This window comes from Schistocerca americana, chromosome 3 (genome assembly GCF_021461395.2).
Source record: "Schistocerca americana isolate TAMUIC-IGC-003095 chromosome 3, iqSchAmer2.1, whole genome shotgun sequence".
NCBI lineage: Eukaryota > Metazoa > Arthropoda > Insecta > Orthoptera > Acrididae > Schistocerca > Schistocerca americana.
In genome coordinates, this window is record NC_060121.1 from 929,590,582 (window position 1) to 929,608,233 (window position 17,652).

The 17,652-nt window shown below is 37.8% G+C and overlaps 1 protein-coding gene across 1 annotated transcript in view; it reads left to right on the forward strand.

Annotated features, from left to right (window-relative positions):
* Positions 1-17,652, forward strand: part of LOC124605573 (F-box/LRR-repeat protein 4) — a 164,898-nt gene that overhangs the window by 54,102 nt on the left and 93,144 nt on the right. Inside the window, exons 2-6 of the mRNA XM_047137350.1 lie at positions 2,568-2,661; positions 11,191-11,386; positions 11,482-11,674; positions 12,023-12,166; positions 15,197-15,322. Of these exons, the coding sequence (XP_046993306.1) occupies positions 2,568-2,661; positions 11,191-11,386; positions 11,482-11,674; positions 12,023-12,166; positions 15,197-15,322 (753 nt within the window). The remainder of the gene's footprint in view (positions 1-2,567; positions 2,662-11,190; positions 11,387-11,481; positions 11,675-12,022; positions 12,167-15,196; positions 15,323-17,652) is intronic.

Consider the following 17,652-nt stretch of genomic DNA (forward strand, 5'->3'; position numbering starts at 1 on the left):
AGAATGCAATCCTGTGCTTTCAGACTCTTCTGGACACTGATGGGTGCTGTATTTAGCCCCTTTTGTACCAGTGATGGTACTGGTATGTAATGGTATCATGTACCGTAGCTACAAATTAAAAGTGTTTCAATTGAATTGATTCTGCATTATTTCTCTTCCCCATGTGCTTGACAGTAATGGTACCAAGTTTGGTACTCGTGCAGTCATTAGTTTCCTTGTTATAACGTGTTATTTAATTACTTTCCCTGTTATAACTTGTTAAATAGGGAAAGTTTAATTATGACCATCTGGTATATACAGGGTGTTTCCCTCTTTATGTTACAGGCTTTCTAGAATGATGGAGAAGGATGAATGTATTAATGTGAGGTAAGGGTCCCTGTATTGGAAAAGAATGAGTCAGAAGTTATAAGTGAAAACCGTTCGGATACCGCTGACAGTGGGATACATGTACTGTGACTGTTTTACTAAGATTGTGTGCTAAGCAACTTTCAGAGGTGGTAGTATTGACCATAACACGAAAAAAAGTCTAGTGCATATGGGCTCTAAAATGCGTACCTGAGGAGCCATGAACACTTGCCCATCTTTGCTCCTGTGAAACACATCTCCTCTGTTGAACAAATTCTTGTAGCTTTTAAGGTGTGCATGTTAGAACCCATGTGTACTTGACATTTTTTTCATGTTACGGTCCATACTACCACCTGTGAAATTTGCAAGTTGCCTAGCCTACGATCTTAGCGACAACAGTATCAGTACACGTATTCCACTGTCAGAGACATCAGAGCGCTTTTCGCTTATAACTTTCAACTCGCTCGTTTTGGTGCAGCAACCGTTCTCTCAAATTGATACATTTATCCTTCTCCATCATTCTAGAAAGTTCATAAAATCGTCGTGGAATAGACACACACGTTTACAGGCGCTGACATCTACAACTTTAACCCTTGAGTGGGTGCGCTGTTTTTCATAACACGAGTGGGCGCGGCACACTTTGCACACATGAAAAGAATAGGTTTCCTTATGTTACCAAGGTAAGCCATGTATGATCAGGGTCACAGTTTAATCTTAGTTTATTTAAACAAGGAGAAAATAAACTTACATAATATGAGCTAAACTACTGTTTTATTGAGCAATAATGAATTAAATTTTCACTATAACTCTCTTTTGCCAAGGACAGGTGTTATAGAGACAGTAATGACGCATTCACGGCATTAAGTAGTGCACTTGCATCAGATCTCGTTCAGCCGCTTATTCGATCAATAGTTATGTCATAGACAACTGCCTCAATGTGGGATTATGTTACTAGTTCGTAACTGAGGTCATTTTTTTGAACTGATCATAAATTTTTTCTTGTCTAGGTCGCTTTTCGTTTTATATTACTGCTGCTCACTTGGACGTACGACAACACAATTTATCACTGTGTTACCTGAAGCAATAGGTATAGGTTTGCAGTTGTGAAACAAAAGAAGAACCACACAAAATCATTTTATTTTTGGTTGGCGCACTTTATACACAGGTGCGCCTGCTCAAGGGTTAACACTCTGTAGCGTCAGTGGATGACGTACTAAGTCCCATCGGCAAACTCTAGAAATATTCATGAATTGTGAAACAACCTGTATATTGGGCTAAAGATAGAATTACTTTCATGAACACAATTTTTGAGCGAGGATGGTATTTTCAGTTTCTCTTCCACTTTCGCTAAGCTTGTTAATGTGGTACTTCTCGACATGTAATTACAAATATTTTGTATGAATCTTGAAGGAAATTAAATCTTCTACAACACTGGTTATTGTACATTAGAAACAAAACTGCACTAAAAAGTTATTAAAGCAAAACCACCGACATATCTAAGTTTTTGTAATTTCTTGACATTTTTGGAGATTTTTGCAGCCTCATATCTCAGTAGTTGTTCCGAATTTTCCAGCGTGTTATGTATGAAAAAATTGATAATGACATATTTTTGCCTGCTGAGGAAAAACTGAAAAAGCGCCATTTCTTAGCAGGTTTTTTAGATGATGGGTAAACATACAAGGGGGAGAAGGTCTATAACTTCGATTTTTCACGAGAGGAGTAGTACTTACATCATACCTGAAAAACAAAAGTAGTCCACCTTTTGCAACCCAGAAGAAGTTGCACATGAACTACCAAGTTTATGTTGTTGCCAATGTCACCAAAAAATTATGTTATAGCCTTTAGCAAATGTTTTAATATTCCACTTCACTTTGTATTTTATGTTGCTTACTGTTTTCTTTCCTTATTCGGCAATGAATGAGGAGACTATTTCTGGTCCATGATGAAGTTTGATTATGACCCTCACAACACCAGAAGGAATTGGTGATTTCTCTGACCATATGCAGGAGCACAGGACAGAGATGTAGGCTGCTAGCTTCGTGTGGGAGGGGGGTAGGGTTTCCTCCCCCTTTCTCCTCCTCTCCTGTCGAGTGGTCTCAGTTCTCGTTTTTTTAAACAGAAGCAAACTGCTCTGATATAGTGTCAGCTCTGTAGTATTTAAAGCACATGTCATAAAGATATTTATGTTTATGTGATTATAATAAATTATTGTTCTGTTATAGAGGACATATGGGAGATGGTGGAATTTGGCTCCATCTAGATTAGTTCCCTATATGCGGCAGTCTGTCCGCAGAATAACTAGTCAAGATTATATAGGTAATGTACTTACTGATACTATTTACTCAGAAGAGCAACCATACATGGAAAGGCAAAAAAATTCTGACCTTAAGATTTCTTCATATGATAGAACACAGAAACTAAGGTATAGAGGAAGAGAGAGTTTCAAAAGGAATGGACATTAAAGGCTAGTAGAATGTTTCTTCATATGAGACAGCAGATTGAGAAGGTCTTCTCAATTTCATGAATTACATTGTCTTCTTTCACAGTGTGTCATACTGCTGGTCCATTTTGGTGTGAGCTCATTAATTCAGTGTACAGTTCTCTCTCTTTGTAAATCTTGTAATTCTTTTGCCTTTCTATGCATAGTTGTCGCAATACGGTCAAATTTCTAAATTTTGTTATGTCTTGTAGAAATTCCTTGTATTTCCTATTATAGATGTGATGTATTGATGGAAAATCCAGTTGGGAACATAAATATTGTGTACTACTGCTTCAGTCTCTCATTTTGCGGGAATCTTTCAGAATGTTTTGACCATGAAGTCTCTAAGAAAATAACTGAATTTCCACAAGTACATTTCATATAAATTTTCTTCCAAACAGTGGGAGCACATGCTGTGGGATAGAATGCTTGAAAATTCCTGATTTTTGTGTGTAACATGTCCTGTACTTAAGTATTTGAGAGGCAGCTTGTTTCATTTATTCAAAGGTGGGTTATAAAATGCCCCATCAAAAACATAAGCACTAATCTGAACGATAAGAACAAGAACAAAACAACAGTGATCCCTTTTGTATGTGTCTTCCTCGATGATTATGGACAGTTTCTTTCTCAGGGAAATGCAGCAGCAATGTTTCGTTATCTCCTGCTAAAACAATTCTGGTGACTGCTGTGAGCCAAAAATTGCCATGAATTCCCTTACAGATAAAATGAAAATTACTGCATCAATACAACACTCTGTGGTTCAGCAAGTGGTTATTTCTGTAGAATAATGATAACTTATGTAGATTTATTAAGGATGACTTATGTAGAAGACTCCTTACTATCCATACTTGTGCTGTCAGCAACACTTCAGTATTTGAACTTGTAAAAATTCTCTGTCATCACATCTGTATGCACTCATTTAATAGAGAAGGTATTACACTGTGGACAGGCATGTAGAAAAGTCCAATCAGTAGGTGAGCTTGCTTTTGCTTTGGTGCACAGAATGAAATATACTCACTTAAATCTCAACTCAATAAGGACAGTAACCACAACCATGATGGGAGGAAACAAGTCTGCAAGGAAGATCCATACAGGGCTGTAACACGAAGCCAAGAATTGTCAGTAAAACTTGTGCATACACAGCCAAGAAGGATACAACCAAAATCAAGATCTGATAACACTCTTATCTACAGATTTGATCCAGCAGCCGACACAGAGTGTAAACAGAGAAGTGCTGGAGGAAAGCTGTGTCGGCCACTATATGCCAGAGTAAGTCATGTGATTCATCCATGTGACCATGTCCCTGGGGAATTGTCTTGTCAGCCTGTGTTTCTCATAGTCCCCTCAGTGGTCTCCAGATTGTCAAACAGTTTTTTCCTAGCACCCTTCTTTGTTGTTTATCTGTTGCTCTTTTTGGTGATTAATGATATGTATTCATGGATATACATACCAACCTGTAAAGATACACTCCACTGAAAAGATAAATTGGAATGTGCCTGAGGAAACAGGAATATTTGAACATTTTACTTTGAGCTTTGGTAATGGAAATTTTCTTCTTCCTTTGTTGAATGAGGTGGAGAGGAAAAGTTTAAATTTTTATCTGTTGCATACATTCCGCATAATTTGAGCATTGCACGTAATTTTAGCATTGTACATAATTTTTAATAACCACTTCCTATCAGTAGTCGACAAGTTACATCAAAATTGTGTTGGTACAGGTAAGTATATAGAAATTTTAAAAGCTGATGATCCAGTTATGTCACATGCTGCTAAAGTGAGATTAAAATAGTTGTTAGTAAAACCATGTTCGATGCAGTTCTCCATTCCACTTGTCAGCTGTGTTATTTGTTTCAATAATTCTACTGCAACTTACATCACAGACATTTTGCTGTATATTCTCACTTCTACATCTGTCCCTGCAATTCTTTCATTCCACTATTTCTTCAACAACAGTTTTCAGCAATGTCTCATCTCATAATACGTCCCCAACCATTTGTCTCTTTGGCACATTATGTTCTCTATTAGGCATTTTTTCCTCCTTGGCTAATTGCTGAGCATCATCATTCCTTACATGAAATGTCCATCTGATGACTGTTTCGATTTATGTCAAAGATATACCTGAAGATAATATATAAGTACATTAACACTGAAAGTCCATGCATAAGTAAAACATCCAAATGTGATATAGCCATACTGTTATGACATAGATTTGCTGTGATCACTCACATTCAGAAATTCAAGTCAGGAAGAGTAGCAAAGAATAGTAAGTATTAAACATCCATTACAGTGAAATACATTGCTCACCAGTATTATCTATGTTTCAGTCATCAGCATAATATATGCTTGAAATTCTCTATGAAGTTTCTATGTTTAAAATGTGTTTGTTCATTAAGAACACACTCTGGCTTTTTATTGGAAGCAGTCTAAATTTCAATTTATTAAAAAATATTCATTAGTCTGCCTTTATTTTAGCCAATGTAGAACTTAGTGTGTGTCATTATTAGTTGCAGCATGTTTGCTACAGTGTAAATTTACACTAAATTATGATTTATTATTTTCACTGGTATTCAGGTTTTCTCTTAATCTTTATTTGTCTGTGCTCTATAGAATTTATTACAGTCACTGCAGTTAATCTTGTAGTTGGATTGTCTGAGATTATGTATTTTTTGTGCATCATGACGAAATATTTTGTCAAATTGACTGTTGAAGTGTTGTTATTGTTTATTGCCTCAATGGATTTCTTTCTATACCTATTCTTAACAGCTACTGCAGTCAGTATATTCAGTCCTTTGTTAATTTCATTGCTGTCTAACACAGAATTAATTACCCTACCAACCACAAACTGAAAAAGGCTCTCTTATGTGAATGTGGTTGACATGAATTACTGTGGATGACTATCAGTTGCTGATAGTATGTAGTAAACACTATCATCTGCAACATCAGTGGACATTCACTATCGGTATACTTATGTATTTTCATTGAGTATGTCTTTGACATAAATAAAAAAGCTAGCTGTGACTGTAATTTGTATGTTGATGTAACCCATACATTATTTGAATTTGTCTAAAGAATGTCTGCCTGCTTAGCTGAGTGGTAACGTTCTCGCCTCCCATGCAAGCAGACCTGAGTTCGATTCCCGGCCAGGTTGGAGATTTTCTCTGCTCGTGAACTGGGTGTTGTATTGTCCTCATCATCATTTCATCCTCATCACCAGCACGCAAGTTGCCCAATGTGGTAATGAATGAAATAAGACTTGCACTTTTTGGCCGAACTTCCGCAGATGGGGCCTCCCGCTCAACGATGTCATACACTCATTCCCATTATTATTATTATTATTTTTTAAATGGGTGCTAACTTTGCCTATGTGTGGGTCGCCGTATGTTTTACTGTCTTCTTTATTATATTTGATACAGAGCATAATAATGCTGGAATGTGGCTCTGCCTGTAGGCTAACAAATTGATTTGAATGTCACATCTCGGACAAAGTGGAGGATAATACACTACTGGCCATTAAAATTGCTACACCACGAAGATGACACACTACAGACGCGAAATTTAACCAACAGGAAGAAGATGCTGTGATATGCAAATGATTAGCTTTTCAGAGCATTTACACAAAGTTGCTGCTGGTGGCGACACCTACAACGTGCTGACAAGAGGAAAGTTTCCAACCGATTTCTCATACACAAACAGCAGTTGACCGGTGTTGCCTGGTGAAACGTTGTGGTGATGCCTCGTGTAAGGAGGAGAAACATGTACCATCACGTTTCCGACTTTGGTAAAGGTCGGATTGTAGCCTATCGCTATTGCGGTTTATCGTATTGCGACATTGCTGCTCATGTTGGTCGAGTTCCAATGACTGTTAGCAGAATATGGAATCGGTGGGTTCAGGAGGGTAACACGGAACACCGTGCTATATCCCAGCGGCCTCATATCACTAGCAGTCGAGATGACAGGCATCTTATCCGCATGGCTGTAACGGATCGTGCAGCCAAGTCTCGATACCTGAGTCAACAGACGGGGACGTTTGCAAGTCAACAACCACCTGCACAAACAGTTCGACGACATTTGCAGCAGCATGGACTATCAGGTCGGAGACCATGGCTGTGGTTACCCAAGACGCTGCATCACAGACAGGAGCGCCTGTGATGGTGTACTCAGCGACGAACCTGGGTGCACGAATGGCAAAACGTCATTTTTTCTGATGAATCCAGGTTCTGTTCACAGCATCATGATGGTCGCATCCGTGTTTGGCGACATCGTGGTGAATGCACATTGGAAGCATGTATTCGTCATTACCATACTGGCATATCACCGGGAGTGATTGTATGGGGTGCCATTAGGTACACGTCTCGGTCACCTCTTGTTCGCATTGACGGCACTTTGAACAGTGGACGTTACATTTCAGATGTGTTACGACCCGTGGCTCTACCCTTCATTTGATCCTGGCGAAACCCTACATTTCAGCAGGATAATGCACGACCGCATGTTGCAGGTCCTGGCTGAGCAACTGGCTCGTCACAATACCTCAGTCGCTACTCTGTGGTATCGTGTTGAAGCTGCATGGGCAGCTGTACCTGTACACGCCATCCAAGCTCTGTTTGACTCAGTGCCCAGACATATCAAGGCCATTATTACGGCCAGAGGTGGTTGTTCTGGGTACTGATTTCTCAGGATCTATGCACCCAAATTGCGTGAAAATGTAATTACATGTCAGTTGTAGTATTATATATTTGTCCAATGAATACCCGTTTATCACTTGCATTTCTTCTTGGTGTAGCAATTTTACTGGCCAGTAGTGTATAATAATATGTCAGTCATAAGTAATAGGAGGAAGTATTGGAATATTGGAATTATTGTTTGTGTCTTTTACGAGAGCCTGGAAAGTATTTCTGAGATCAGCCAGAAAGCGATGCGGAACATACTGACCATAGTTCCCAGTCTGCAAGTCCACTTTCTTGTCCAGCCCGCTGAAAGAAATGTTTCTATTCTCTATTTGCTCTGTGGGATCAGGACTATGACTGCAAATGAAGATGTTGAGTTCTAATTGATAGGTATATTTTGTGATGTTTCACACGCAAAACATTGTAATATTAATTATGTTAATGCTAATAATAAATCTCTGTATGATAAACAGCACTATGAGCAGTTCAGAGACGACACTCTGTGGTAAGTTCCTATTAAATTGTCTTTTGCCCTGACTTCTGATAATCAAAGTAATTGCTCGCCACAAAAGTGGAAAATAATTGTCACCACTTGCCAAATGGATTTGTTAACCTTACGGGTGGCACACTAACAGTTACTTCTGTGAAATCTAAGTGATCCAGGATGGTGGACAGTCCTCTCGAGTTCACTTCCTATTTGAGCCAAAACATTAGTTTAGTTGCAGTCTATCTGTGACGTCATCTGAGGCAGCGTGTACTCTGGCATTTGACTGATGTGAATTGTATGGTGGCTGGGTGCGAAGTGAAGTCTAGTATTCCCTCTCAGGCTGTATTTATATACTGGCGCAGCGGACGGCCAAGGGAACACGTGCTGTCATCTGCTGTATGCCCATGATAGCAGCCTCTAAATGGCTGCTTTCTTGGACACACAATATTTTATAACAATGTCATGAATCAATTTAGAATCTTCGTATTTTTGTTAGGTATGTAGTTAAATTGGTTAAAATCACTGAAAAAGTTTTAGCTCACTGCAGTTAAACTTTGCCGTCTAGAATTTTGAGAACAAAACTGACAGTAGGATATGATCTCTGAACTACAAGTTTAAGAGACCTTGTATTTGTTATTATTTACATCCAGGTCTTGAAACTTGGCATAGCTCTATTATTTAATAGATTTCATCACATGCTGTAACCAAACCGTAGCATTAATATAACAGATACTTAATCTACCCAATTAAGGACATTTTTGTTCCAAATTTAGTTTTCAGCAGATTACTCGAAAACTATTTGAGGTACCTCAATGGGGTTACATAGTTATTATTTTTGTGTTGAACTGAAGCTTCATGCAGATTTTCGTATTTCTATGTCTAGTATTGAACGCCTTCAATTTTTCTTAATAACGTTAATTCTGGTCAAAATATTGCTTTAATCATGTTGAGACTTGTACCAGTTAATTTTGACGTACATCTGTGCGTTCTGACCAATTTTTGGTTTCCTAGCTTTATTATCTAGCACCACTTATTTTTTTCTTAAAATGATATATGTAGGAAAAATACTCATCTGATCAATGTGAGATTTGACAGTTCAAACATTAAAATACTAAAACACATGCTGGCAAGGTTTGGAAAACCAAATTTAACTTTTAATTCTATTCTTAAATTACGGTGAATAATAGTGTGCTATGAACAGCTGCATTGTGGTGACGTGGCTCTACTAGCAGTGAACTGGGTTAAGTCCTGGCACACTGGCTCGCCTCTGTATATCTCAAATGATATAGTGCTTGTTTCACCGCAACCGGTACAGTGATGTGCTCCAAATGACCAATGATGACCATTCAGCTTCTCTAGAAAGGAATGATAATTAATCGAAACCCTCAGCTGCCAACAGGTGTTGTCGATATACCTCAGTGGGGACAGCTGAAAATAGGTGCCTCGCTCGAACCTGGGATCTCCTGCTTACATGTGGCAGATGCTCTATCCATCTGAGCCACCGAGGGCACAACAGTATAGTGTGACTACAGGCTGCAGTGACTAATCCCTTGCACGCTTCTTGTGAGACCCACATTCTCAACTGCAGATGACGATTGATCACAAGGGGCACTAAGCCTAAGCAAACTAAATATGTACATCTAACCGAGCACATAACTCAAATATGGCTCTGTGGTGTTCCCTCTGAATTCTTTCAAATCTATATCTGAGTCAGCTTTCACAAATCACACATTAAAACCGGTTCCCCAGTCTACATGTTCTGTAATTGCAACTCATATGGATGAAAAGCGAAAAGCGGGAGGGTTGGGGGTGGGGGGGTGTTTGTATTCACCTGTCACACTGCAGTGATGAAACTGTGTGCTGACCAGCAACATTGCCCAATGACACCAGCTACTTCTGACACCAGTTGTGGTGCGAGAATGGTCAGTTGGCCATTGACACTTTTAAGTGCCAGGATTCTGACTTAGGGTGAGCAGGGCTCTGAGTGCGAAGAACCAGTTCCTCGGCAGTTGTGGAATGCCAGGCAGGAAGGCAGCCTCAGGAGAGTACAGTGTCAGCGGCTTTGCAGAGCTTGGCTGCACTAAGTGTTTCTCTGGCAGCAAGGCTCGCATGCATCGGTCAGCCAGCAACTCTGGTGGGAGGTCAGCCATGAGATGTGCCCAGGCATGGAATGCCAACCTAGGGCCTCTTGGAGACGCCAAGGAGCCAGTTGATGACTGCTTGTAGGAGGCCACAGCTGGATGGTACCTGTACAGACACCAGCAAAATCAAGACTAGGAGTGGCTTATAGACCAGCAACTAGCAAAGGCAGTGATCTCCTAAACAAGTCACCATTTTGTCTAATTGAAAGGCCCAATCTAATTTTAAATGCGACAAAACCTCTCATAATGTTCTTAGCTGTGTGTTGTATTATCATTATGATTTTACTGTACTACAAAATAAATATTCTGATTTGTTCAAGCAGGCAACTACCTTTGGTTGCTCCATTATTCTTCAACACACGGTCTCCCAAGTTCTGCATCTCAAATATGTATAGCAAATATGATGTGGAACTGTACACTATCCAAAAAGCATTTGAAAAAATTAGAAGTTGTCTTGGCAGAAAGTTCTAATCTGCTTTGACTCTCTAGGTAACCTCCAGTCAGTAATGGAAGTATATCTTCCGAAGAGAATGATTCAGAAAATTAAAGGCACTTGACTGAATATTCAGAATTAAGGAAGGAAGTATCTTTTTGTTGGATGCCAGGGACTGTGGAAATTAGGTTTAGTGATATAGTACACACAGCAGCTGAAGACACCTTTATAACACAGTGCAAAATAATCCCATCCACCTACATGCTCTTATCTCATTTACAAGAAGAAAAATTAAGTCCGTGAGGAGAAGGGCAGTAAGTAATGAAAAAGATGCTGTGCCTAAAAAGCCCAATATGTGACTATGCGCATCGTAAACTGTAGAAAAGTCTCTAAATAGGACTTGTTTTCACATATGTGGCTGTGCGCAATGTGGTAATTGGTCTTTCATACAGAGAAGCACTTTATATCGATTTTGTATTGTTAGAGTCAGCAAATAATTGTTAGTCATGGAATAGCAGACTATAATAATGATTTGTTAATGTCTTTTATCTTAGTAGTGTACTGTTTTGTTACTGACACCCTCAGTTGATCATCCAATTGATAGACATTGTTGACTAACTATTTTGAAATATTTTGTGCAGATCTAGAATTCGAGCAAGCAGTGTATCCTGTTGAGGTAAAAGTTTATGAAACTTATAATCCTGGATCACTCGTACGAATCTGGGCAGCAGACAGCAATGAAGCATGGACACTTTTGTGGGAAGGCTTGCCTCAAAGGGTTGGCCCTGTGGCCAGAATATTTTCCCCAAGGATTAGGAGCATTTCTTTTCCAACTAGGTAAGAACATTGTACTTAATATAATGTAAAGACTTTTATAATTGAAATCAAACAATGATGTCTTTTATTTGTGATTTGCTTATCCTTTTTTCCAGAGTTTTGCGACTGGAATTCCATCACTTACATTTGGATTATTATACCGAGTTGGATGCAGTGTTATTAGTTGGAATGAAGGAACTTTCTTCCTCATTCAATAAATCTAATAGCACATCTGAAATTAATGGAAAACAAGTCAGCCGGCTTCTATCTCAGATAAAAGAACTGAATATTCACAACATTCCAAATCAGGTTAGTTTCTCTAGACAGTGTATTAATATATAGGTCACAATCATCATCACTGGCCATTTGACATCCATGGTTGGATAAAGGCTTCATTTAGATACTTCATCACACTTCAGTGTGTTCAGCTATATGTATCAGTTTTGCTCCCTAATATGTAAAACCAATCCATACATCATCCCCCTTCAAACTGTACGACTGTATTAGATGACACAGTGCCCCTAGTGAAATGTGAGCACGTGCTCTACATTAAGATAGCTTATAAGCTTATTTTTCACAGTTAGTTGTGTGCTTTATGTCTTGTTTCGTGCAGAGCCATGAAGGACTGAGTTTTTTTTATTTTTTTATTACTTGCAGACTAACATACCAAATAATATCACCCAGTTTCTAAGTGATGACTATCGTAGAATTGTGTATCGCACGACAAGAACTAGACCGTTGCCAGAACCACCAAAAGATAGTCCAGCACCTGTCAGTGACGTAACAATAGAAGCTCTACCGGTGAGTACTGCTGTTTCTACTAACCAATGTTTCAAGTTTTCAATTTATTTGATAACAGTCATACCAAAATTTGAATCTGAAAGTGGAGTCATATTGTCATTCATGTGTTTCATATTTGCAAGAGCAAAGCAATTCAGAAACATTGCACATGTTGCTGACTAAATTTTTTTTTTAAATTCTTCCTCTGAAATGATTTCTGTCATTTAAGCAGACTCATTCTTTCCTCTATTTATTTGTGAATATGATTATCTGTTTATCATTATCTGACTTTACACTTCTGCTAAGTTTATATTAACACAGTTCCACAATAAGATTACAATCCTAAGTGTTTTCAGTTCGGATTCTATTCATCATAGACATCATTTGACCAACATTGTATTCGCGACATGTCATGAATGCTATGTTCACCTACTACAGAGTGTATAGAATCTTTAGATTGACTGTACATGGCCAAAACCAGTTGTGATTGTAATTGTTTCATGTGATGTCAGTCGCTCTTCTCCATGGTGTTAATCAAACAGTGCTCATGTGAGTTGAGTTCTATCTTTAAGTTATTTGTGTAATCAATCTCTTATCAGCAGAACTTTTCCAAACTACTGAAATATGCCGAAATTAAGCCTCTTTACAAGAAGGGGGATAAAGAGATACCATCCAGCTATTGACCAATTTCACTTTTGCCGGTTTTCTCAAAAATATTTGAAAAGGCTGTGTTCAGGTGTCTCATTAAGCATCTGACTGTAAATAATATATCGTCCAAGTTACAGTTTGGGCTTCTTAATGGTTCTGATGTAGAGAAATCAATTTACACTTTCAGTGAGAATGTACTTAATTCATTACATAATAAATTAGAGGCTACTGGCATTTTCTGTGACCTGTCAAAAGCCTTTGACTGTGTGAACTACAGCATTCTCTTATGTAAATTAGAATATTATGTTGTCACCAGCAGTGCTGTGAAATGGTTTGAGTCGTATTTGACTAACAGGAAACAAAGGGTGTCATTGCGAAATACCTGTGCAGTAAACAATCAGTCTGCATCTGACTGGGAATTAATTACATACGGTGTTCCTCCAGGGTTCCATCGTGGGTCCATTGCTTTTTCTTGTGTACATTAATGACCTCTCATCTATTATATTGTCAGATGCTAAGTTTGTTTAGTTTGCAAATGATATAAACATTGCAGTAAATAGCAAGTCGAGTACAGATTTAGAAATAGCTGCTAACCAAATTTTCATCGACATTACTAAATGGTTTAAAGCTAATTCGTTGTGATTAAACTTTGAAAAGACCCACTATATGCAGTTCAGAGCCTGTAAGAGATTTCCTTCCAGCATGTGTATAGCATATGAAGATGTGCAGATTGAAGAGGTTGACAGTTAAATTTGTGGGATTACAACTCAATAACAATTCAGTTGGGAAGGACATACCACAGAATTGCTTAAGCGCCTAAGCAAGTCTATAATTGCAGTGAGAATGATGTCATATGTAGGAGATATAACTATAAAAATCTTGCGTACTTCGCTTACTTTCATTCTATTATGTCATTTGTGGTATGAATCCAAGAACATCATGTAGAAACCTGTTCAAGGAACGTTGTATTCTAACCAATGCTTCTCAGTACAGGGTGTACATAAAGTCCGGGAACGCTTTCAGTTATTTATTGCACAAAAACCAAACATTGTACAGATGTCATACATATGTCATTTTGAAGAGAAACCCTGAAAGTGTTTTTTTTTTTCCCTCCATGTGTACCACCACAACATAGTTTGGTAATTTGCCGATAGTCAGCACTAGTCGCAAACATGGCGAGCTCAGGTGCAGAGCTAGTTTTCTGTGTGTTGGAGTTCGACAAACACACCAGATCTCATTCTGTGTGACTTTTTTTCTGTGGGAACACTTTAAAGAACTGGTATATGTACTGCCTCTACCACGTGATGTAGCAGAGCTCCAGGAGAGAATATGGGAAGCGACTGCCACAGATGACTATGCCATACAGGGACGGGTATGGCAAGATGGCAAGAATTTGACTACCGTATTGACGTCTGTAGAGTCACTCATGGTTTGCATATCGGATTTTTTTTTTTTTTTTTTTTTTTTTTTTTTTTTTTTTTTTTTTTTTAAGTCAACTTTCACAATTTCTCTTCAAAATGCAATATCTATGGCATCTATACAATGTTTAGTTCTTGTGCAGTAAATAATTGAAAGTGTTCTCGAACTTAATGTACACCCTGTATATTTATTCCTTAATTAAATTTGTTGTATGTAACATATCTCTATTTCCAACCAATATCTCAATGGGTAGTATCAATACTAGGAATAAGAACATTCTACATAAAGACCTAAAATAACTTACCTTGGTCCAAAAAGGGGTCCAATATTCAGGAATACACGTTTTCAAGAAATTGCCAGCTACCATTAAGAATTTGGTTTCAGATGAAGCATGGTTTAAACAGAGTTCGAAAGACTTTTTGATAAGCAACTCCTTCTACTCTATGGATGAATATCTTAACAGAGACTGTTGGACCAGCTTAAGTAAAAATGTCTATTAGATTTCAGTTTTGACAGCACTTGGTCACAACAGTCAAGATTGGGTATTCTGTGTATGATAAATTTATTAAAAATGCATAACAATGTTTCATTCTGACAGCATATTAATTCTGTAAATATTAGCAGTTCTAGTTTACTAATGTGTTCACCTATTGTGACAATCTCCTGAAAATGTGGAGGGTAGTAAGTATTATATTAAAATGTTTTTTTACATTATATTTTGTGACATGTTCCACACCCACGAGAATCATCTCATTTTTTGGATCTGTGGAACGAAAACTGCATCTAATCTAATCATAGATAGAATGTCTTTTCTCCAAAGGTATAATAAAGATCGGCAATTTTGCTTTCATGTATTTGATGAAATAAAACTAAAGTTAACTTGGTGCTTCAAAATATGTATATTCCATTGTTTACCTGAAGGGCGAGAGAGGTGGTGGCGGATTAATATGTTACATTTTTATTGTATGTTTCTTTTATTTTCAGGATGAAACTGTCCTTAAAATATTGGGTTACTTAGATCTCAAATCCTTACGGAAGTGTTCATTAGTTAACAAACATTTTTATGCTTTGGCAACAGATAGTCTGCTTTACACAGAATTAAACTTAAAGGTAAGTTAAATAAGAGTGGATGTTTTCATTGTAAATTTTGATTTTATTGTAAAATATTGTGTGTTTAAAACTGTTATTTTCAAAAAACAGTTCTTGATTGTTGTTCCATTTGATTTTAATTTCCGCATTTGTCATTTATTATGAAATTTTCTTGCTTTCACGTTTCACAGTTATCAACTGCACATAATTGGTATGACTTGTTAATTGAATTCTAATTTAATAACTTCCTTGATGTAATGTATTGCATTGTTTTATCTTTCATGGTTCACTTTTTAGTTGAATTGGTATTCATTTTTTATTTGTTTTATGTCCTATCTGCATTTTATAATGTTCTCATCCCTATCTTCAAAGCACACTGACCATCAGTGTGTTGTTGAAGTACACTGACAGGTAGTTCCTGGAACAATAAGATTTTCTCATCCTATAGTTGCACAAGAGTAAGATGGAAAGATCTTGACCCAGTGCAGAGACAGCATTCGTGTCACTGATTTCTTTGTTTTGGTTATGTTGGTACATTACCGAAATGTAGCAAATTCACCTTTGGTTAGTGAAGAGCTATAAGTGGGGACAGGAAAAATTCAATTTATTTTTTTTGGAATTGAGTGTTATTTTTTTCCCCAATTTCATTATTATTGTGTGATGACTTATTTTTCAATTAAGTTCTATATTTTTGTTGTATTATATTGTTTTTCAGTGTTATTTTGTAAATGAAATTATACCTGTCAATTATGTTAAGTTATTGACATAACACATCTCATTTATCTACATTGTTAAAAAAAAAGAAACCCTTATTTTAACTCCATTAATCAAATCAGTTAAGGAACAATTAAGTCTGCAACTAAACAATTTCGAAGGTTTTTCAAAAGGAAGTGTTGTCATAACTTCCAAGTTCTCTTTGAGACATGCTATCGAACCATCAACACTTCACTATAATTTGAGAACTGCCAGTTGGAGATCATATTTGAACACTAGAAATTTGACAATGTCCATATGTTCTGCTGGCATGGGAAATTCCTTTTTCACTAAATTCTGAAGGTATTTCTCCCTCCTCAGAATATCTACATTGCAGAGACCTAGCATGCTGGATATACATAACAGGTTCTTTGCCGTGTTGTCATTAATAGAGATTATCATCATCCTATGGTTGAAACAAGAAATAGGGACTGTGAACACAGGCTTACATGAATATGTGGCAATAAGTTGCAGTTTAGTTTGAATAAGCAACCCAGTATGGTTCAATGTTTCCTTCAACTCTGCTTGAAGTACTTGTATTCATGTTTGCCAAAGTTTGCTAGTTTCATCACTGAATACAGTAGAACTTAAATTTTGAGTTCTCTGATTTTATGATTTTTGCGATTCTACGCCATAAATTCATAGCCCCTTTGAAAAACCCATGAGATCAACACTAAAAATTCCCCCATTTTACATTTCTTCCTAGTGAGGTTACCTCATTTCTACGTTCTTACTTGATGTCTCACTCGACTTCGTCCTGTTTTCTTCCTGTCTACATTTGATGTGACTAAACGAGTTATAAGTGGCACAAAAGACTGATGGTTCACACCCTGGGTGATGGTGGAATTACGAAAATATTTTAGGCCATTGTGGAGAAGGGAGACATGAGAGAGCCAATGCTGACGTAATCCCTGATCGATGTTGTCAACACAACTTGCAACATTTAGTTTCTTCGCACAATTATGACCTGACTTCTGCTAGATTGGAACAGTAATGGAAAAACAAGACAGTTGATGCAAGTGTTCCAGACCGAGCCAGTACGTGATGAAGTGGCCCAGCCACCACCTTTTCTTGTGTCACTTATAACTCCATTCCCCCGCCCCCCCCCCCCCCCCCCCCCAATGCACTCTATTTAGCAACAGTATCAATCATCGACCTTTTAAATCAAACACTTGAGTCTTGAAGAATATGCTCGGTCATAATTGAGGAAACATTGACCATATGTAGCTAGTGAACTCAAATTGGCTGTTGACTTATTAAGTCACCTAATATCCAATGCAGCCACCACACCATGCTAATGTGTGCAGAGGGGGAGTGGTCCTTCAATGACAGGAGTGCAGGTAGGGGAGAAAGCATTTTGTCACTTGCTGAAAATGTACTTTTCATGCAGATGATGTGCTATGACAGATGTTAGCAGAAGTGTGATATGCGGAACATTTCCTGCTGCCAATTTTGTATCTGCACAAGTGTGAGAATGCCACGAAACTGTTCTGCCATCTCAAATGTCATTCCTCTAGGTGACAGTGATTGCTAGATTCCTAAACTGGGGAGCTGGATCCTGGAAGAGGAAATATGTGGTGTGCAAATGAGCCTAAAGT